This window comes from Buceros rhinoceros, unplaced genomic scaffold (assembly GCF_000710305.1).
Source record: "Buceros rhinoceros silvestris isolate BGI_N320 unplaced genomic scaffold, ASM71030v1 scaffold26847, whole genome shotgun sequence".
NCBI lineage: Eukaryota > Metazoa > Chordata > Aves > Bucerotiformes > Bucerotidae > Buceros > Buceros rhinoceros.
In genome coordinates, this window is record NW_010423151.1 from 1840 (window position 1) to 8438 (window position 6599).

Genomic DNA, 6599 nt, shown 5'->3' on the forward strand with positions numbered 1-6599 from the left:
GGCGAGAGACCACGCTGCATCCTGCCAATCCAGATAGGGAGGAGAGGAAGGTGCTGGCACCAGCCAGCTCTGAGCAGTAACTCTTCAAAAATAGCTGCGTGCTCGTCTCGGGAACCTGCTGGTGTTGCCAGAGACATTAACGGAGTGTTTCGGAAACCAGAACAAACGCCTTGGCTATTGGGGGCTGTAATTTTCCACGACAGCCTAGGAGGGCTCCGGCAGCAGCAGGGCACTGTTCCTCCCACCACAGCCCCCCACAGGCAGCAGCACAGGGTGGGCTCTGCCAGGGCCCTGCGTGGGAAGGCCTGGCCAGCCCTCGGCACCCGGGGAAGAGGTTCCCAGGAGCCATCTCCTCTGGGAAGCAACCCCCTCGGAACAGAAACGATGCCCAGGAGAGGGGGAAGCCCAAGGTTTTCCTCTGCCCTCTTGTCTTCAAGCTTTGTCTCAAGCTCCCTTTGGGTTCTTTTGCACTCCCTGAGCCCCCTCCAGCTCCTGCCTCCCCCTCTCCTTTTCCTCCCCCCACACCTCCAGTTCTCCTCACCCCAGTCTTTAGTCTCAGGCAACCCACGCGATGCTGCGCAGTCCGGAACTGGTCCTGCAATTTAGCTCCTGAGACGTGTTTACAAAGGGAAGGGGAGGCACTTTAGGACCCCTTCAAACGCAGGAGGACCCCAGTGAACGCTGACCTGCTTCCTGGGGCCCACCGTGAGCGGCACCTTCTCCAGGGCTGCTCTTCTTGCTCCTCAGCAGCTCGGAGAGCTCCCTCCAACAAGTGCTGGGGAGAAGGCGGCAGATGCAACTTCACATCTCCTCCCGTATTGTAGGGATGGGAAGAGCCACAGCTCCAGCCACAGACCTCGCCTGACCAGTGTTCCACCTGGCAGGTTCTGGTGGAAGTCACACCCCCCTAGTTTGATCTCACAGGCCAAACGGGGTTCTCACTACCCACCACTTCAAGTAGTTATGGTGGGACCTGCGCAAAAACAATGTCTCGAGCTCGGTGCCCCCTCTCCCGGCTGCTGACCAGCAGTGCGGGTGTTTGTGCACAGAGGGCCAGAGGACACTGTGAACTTGATAAACAACCACTCCACCGGTAACGGGGACGCTCGGCCCCAGCCCACCGCTCCACAGGGACGTGCACACAACATCACCGGGTTCACACAACCCCCGGGGGCCTGCTGACCCCACGCCAGGCTTGGTTTCAGGACAAGGGCCATCAGGTGGCTCCCACACCCCAAAGCACCCTGGGCTCTCAGTCAACACCACTGCAGGAGAAGATACACCTCAGGGCATCGTCTTCACCCAGGAGACATGATCACGGGAAGCCCCAACTGACACAGCTTCCTCCAAACGCAGCATCTGCCCACCCCAGACCTGACCCCCATTGCCTGGTCACAGAGACGCACGTTCCGCCCCCGCAAGTTCAGCTCCCAAAGCCAGCCCTGCAAAGCAAAACCATCCTACAGAAGCTGGAAGCACACACAGCCTTCTCCTGCCACTCACTCGTGTGACGTGGTGAAACCAGGGCAACCCGTTACCCTTCCGCCAGCCTGTGAGCCACGTCCCACCAACAGCCCTGCTCAGCGTTCAGCGCTCGGGCTGCCGTCAGGATCAGGAGAACAGAGTAGCACGGCCTGAGCTCCAGCGGCTGTTCCGGCAGGAGAGAAGGGTGGGGAGCGGGAAGAGCACCGACCGTGTTCTTCAACATCAGATAGGCGGCACCTTGAAGCAGCTCAGCAGTAAGGGTTTAGTGGGACTGCTCACAGAAACCAGAGCGAGTTCTGAAAAGGGGACTCAGCTCTGCTGAGCACTCACCAACCAACCACCTGGGAGCGTTACTCTCATTCATCAGAAAAGGAAACTGAGGCAAGGGACAGCTTTGAGCTGCCTCCTGCCAGGCAGGGGCAGCACCGGATGAACACCCAGTGTTTTCAGTCCAACCACAGAGCCCTGAGCCACAACGCTGTGCTACGACGACGTGCGTTATAAAAAGCTCATCTGGGGAGAGAAGCAGCTGGGTGCGAAGAAAGCACTGATCATATCCCACCTCTGCTCAACAACCCCTTCACTGAAACTTCTGCACGAAGCTCTTGCAATAGCTGAGCACCAAGAAATGGGTAGAAAAATCACGGATCAAGAGGAGAAAGGCTTGTGCTCCTCCTCAGTCATAAAAGTAACATGTGCTGTGTCTGCACGCCGGTTCTCAAGGCGTTTCTTGCCACGGCTCCTGCTGCTCCCCCGCTGACAGAAGCGACCAACCGCTTCACTCCACTGCCCAAACATAAATCAGCACCAGGGGACAACCTACCACATCGTTTAGAGCAGGGGAGACCAAGGAAGAAACACGACCGTGAGAGTGCGTGTGCTGGGTGCTGAGCTGTTGGGTTTAACTGGGGGCCTCACCTGCTTGAACAAACTACACCGAAGAGAGCAGTGAGAGGCCCTGGGAGCTTCACGAGAAGTTAATGCAAAATGTAGGGGAAGAGAAGTTTGGGTTTCAGGGATTGTTCAGAGAGGAATTCATGGCAGGAAGCTCGACTGGCCAAGTCTTTGCCGTGTCGGTGAGCGCAGTGCTCCAGCTTCGCTCACCGCAGGGGCACGGGCTGCCTGGGGGGCGGAGGGCTCTGCTGCAGGGCCAGACAAACGGCATCCTGAGAGGGGTCAGACGGGGCTCAGCACCAAATAACAGAACTTCTCCAGCTGGAAGCGACCCACGAGGACAATCAAGTCCAGCTCCTCACTGCAGGGGAAGGACTGGGCTGGGTCAGCCCAAACCTCCTTTCAAAAACCAACCATTAAACCCCAAATATTCTTATGACAACACAAAACCAATTAGCACCTCATATTTTGCCTATTTTTTACTCTATTGCAGTGAAAACCTTTGCGGCAATTCTGAAAATGTGTCTCCACACATTTTCCAGCTTAAAAGTCCTCCAGCTTAAAAGCTGAGGGACACGGGAGGAAACGACACCTGAATTCCTTCTCCGGCCACCTTTGTATCGCTCCATAATGGGGATTTACTACGCAGTTCTGCAAACGCACAGTTCAGCCTCCTCCAACTCGCAGCCTCCTGCGGTGCCGTTGTGAAGGGCACTTTGTGTGCATCCAGAAAAAGGACAGCGCGCTCTTGGGTTGCATTTCTGGACAGAAAAGTCATTCCAGCCAGCAAGGGGAAAAAAACCACGAATATCAAATCTACCAACCAGTCAGTCATTTAAAATTACAGGATCAGGGTTTTTTAAGGGTCTTACTGGTGTTTATCCCTAAAAATGGCATTGCCCACATGTTCAACAAGCCAGTCACTGCTTCAGGGATTTTTTTTCTCCCCACTCTGAAAGTAGCTACATGAAATGTTGGTGAACAAACAACCGTCTGCATGGATTTCACAGCCAGCAGTGGAGAAGAACAATGCTATTACAAATGTAGGAAAAGGAGTTTGGCAAGTCACCAGCACTGGTCCAGAAACAGATGAACCGGTGATTTGGGTTATAAACCCACCAGCCCTCAAAGCCACCACCTCACTAACACAACCCTTCCCATTCCTCCTCATCCCAGACGGACTTGAACCAGCTTCCCTCGCAGCCGAACACATTACGCGAGTCCACAAGCCCAGCGACAGCCCACTGCCACCCGCTCCCCAGCCACCTCCACCTGTCCTGCGCGTCACGGAAACGCCAACAGCTTCGTGACTGCTTGGCAGCGTCTCTGCTGCAACAGAGCAAACGGCTCTCACCCGCACGGGGCGGGTCGGACGGGAACCAGTCCTACCTGACCCACCAACACAGCTCCCACCTGTGGGGCCTGCGAGAGCAGAGGAATCCTCTGTCGCCGCCACAGTTCTGTAGCACTTTCCAATCTAGGACTCGTTTTTCATGTCACATGACAAGCGTCCCCTTATAAAATATTTATTCAGCGTGAAAAGCCAGAAACACACGATAGACAAAGCTGCAGGAAACGGCACGTAACAGCCTCGGCATGGAAGTCACTGAGCGCAGCAGCAGTTGGTCCTGCAGGTACCTGACATACTCCGTCAGGAGCAGCTCCCACCAGCCTCCTGAGGCAGGAGAGCTTCCACCCCTCCGGCCAAGGAATGGCCATGCACCCCTTGCACTTGAGGGTTCTAGTCTGAAGCACCCAACGCCAGGGTCCATCTGCAAGTCCAGTAACAGCTGCTGGAGGTATGTCATGTCCCGTTGATTCCCACGGAAGAGGAAGCGCTCAGTATCATCGTGATCTCGCTCCTCCACTCAGGTCCTCTGCAAAGTCCACCCTCCACAGAGGCATGGAAGCGCCCGTGAGATGTCAAATACCTGCTTCCATCCCTGATCACAGGCACCGAGTCCCTAGAGATGACCAGCTGTTTTCTGCCTCCGATGGGACTTCCCCTGCTCCAGGCTGAGGGGCACCCACGTGGGCAGATAACCACGGCGCTCTTCAGCAAGTTCCAACTCCAGTCACTCCGACCGGCACAAACGGCATTCACTGGGATCACCTCAGGGGATCTGAGGGCAGGAAACTCAGTTCATTTGCTCTGTCCCTTCTACTAAGCAAATTTTCCCAAGCACAGGGAACTTGGAGGCAGCTGTTCCCAGGAGGGTGAAATGGCCAGGGCAAGGTGAGGCAGGGAGAACTGCGCTTCATTCCAAACAGGTCCGGTACTGCAAACATCAGTTTGGAAGGTAAGGAGTCACAAATATTAATCACCCTTCCGGAAAATCCTCTCACACCCTTTCATCCTGCCAACAAACGCCCTCACTGCAGGTCCCCAGGAGTGCAGGAGTAAGCTGGGATGTGATGCCGTGTGGTTTTTATACCCTGGCCATCTGCCTTCCCAATCCACGAGTTAATCCATGTTACAGAGAATTCCCATGAATGGCCAGGAGGCCCATCCTTCCCCAAAGCTGATTCAGCTTTCTCTGCCGTGACAGACAGGCTGTAAATCCCCTGGCGTCCCCCACGGCAGCTGCACGTTCCTCAGGCTTTTAACTGTCCACCTCTGTCAGCTTCCTCTTCCCGTAGTTCTGGACCAGGCTGGAAGCTGTGATTTGAGAAGCCTGTCCCTTTTCCCAGCTCTGGAAGTCATTCAGCCCCTTCTGGCCAGCTCGAAACAAGGCTCGCTCCAGTTCGTCCAGCCGAGCCACCAGCACGGACGTGTCTTCGTTGTAGGCGTTCTGGGAGGAGTCCATGATACGGCGGAAGCGGCTGATGAAGGTCTGCAGAGGACAAGCACAGTCACTGACGGGTAACACCGGGGGCTCCTTCAGCCCTGGGCTTTCCAGAGCGAAGAGCTGAAGGCGCAGGCCCCAGCTGGCACCTGGTCGAGGGTCTGCACACAGCAGAGCACCTCCAGTCCTGGGTACAGAGACAAAGCGTGTCCTGCTGGAGCCTGGCAGGAGGGTCGGGAAACAAGCACAGAAGGAGAGTTTGGCCGCTTCCCAGTGACAGGAGCAGGGCACAGGGTGTGACACAATCTCCACCTCTTTCACCTCGCTTCACGAGCGATCGCTGCTTTAGAGTGGGTGGAATGAGGGTGACACCACCGCAGCAGCTGCAGGAACATGCGAGCTGCAGTTTGTGACCAGGCTGGAAGTTGAGACAAACCGCCCCGAAAAGCATTTGGTGTGCTGAAAAAACTCCCACACTCCACCCCCCAAAAAAGCCAACTCCCCAAATCTACAGCTGATGAGGAACGTTTCTAAAAGCTAAGCAACAGGACACACTTAAGGATTTTTATTGCCCTTCTGATCTTTGCTGTGGAGAATAAAAAAAAAGGGTCAAAACTCCTCTTTGAAAACTCTCCTTTATGATTTCAGAAGCCGATTTTAGACTCATCAGAACCATCGTATTTCAGAGGTTTAACTGTAGAACAAATACATAATAAATCCATAACTCTCTTTTTGGTTTTGCCACCAAATAGCTCCACCTCACATTTCCAATTCCTGAACACTTGCGAGGGGGGTTTTTTGGTGTTTATTTTTTAAGCCAGCAAAACTCCCCTCTGGATTGGTTTTTACCAAGAGAAGACAAACCCAGTGTGCTTTGCTGCCTCTGTCAATGAGTACCGTGGGCTAACGCAGCTTTTTCCCTATGATGTCCGTTAGCAGAAAGAGAAAAGGCAAGGAAAGGTGGGGTCACCAACACAGAAAGTGAGCTGCCCATGGGCAACTCCAAGAGCAGCAGCGCCATAAAGCCTCTCTGCATCAGCCTTCATTAAAGTATAGAGAAAGAAAAAGGGAAAAAGGGGGGCAAAAGCCAACAGTGACCATCGCAGATTGCTCAGGGAGAAATCTCAGTGCTGTTAGCGGCTGTCTTTAAAAGCCCAGGGAGCACGGAAGTCCGGAAGCTGCCAAAGACGGTATCTGCCTTTTAAAAGAGAAAGGGGAGATGGGGAGGGAGGAAGGAATTGTAAATCCATCAGTATCAATTGCTGGAAACACACTGGAACAAATAAACTATACAGAAACTTCCGTGACAAAGTAGAGAGAAGAGGAACAGCCACCAGGGGCTTGCCAAGAAAGAATGTTGAGGGACCGGCCTGGTGTGAAGACACTTCCCCAGAGCTCCTGTCAGGAGGGGAAAACACACTGGATGCGTTCAGC

The 6599-nt window shown here is 54.4% G+C and overlaps 1 protein-coding gene across 1 annotated transcript in view; it reads right to left on the reverse strand.

Annotated features, from left to right (window-relative positions):
• Positions 1-4969: 4969 nt before the first annotated feature.
• GINS3 (GINS complex subunit 3 (Psf3 homolog)) overlaps positions 4970-6599 on the reverse strand; it is a 2986-nt gene continuing 1356 nt past the window's right edge. The window contains exon 2 of the mRNA XM_010140342.1: positions 4970-5213. Within this exon, the coding sequence (XP_010138644.1) occupies positions 4983-5213 (231 nt within the window). The 3' untranslated portion in view covers positions 4970-4982. The remainder of the gene's footprint in view (positions 5214-6599) is intronic.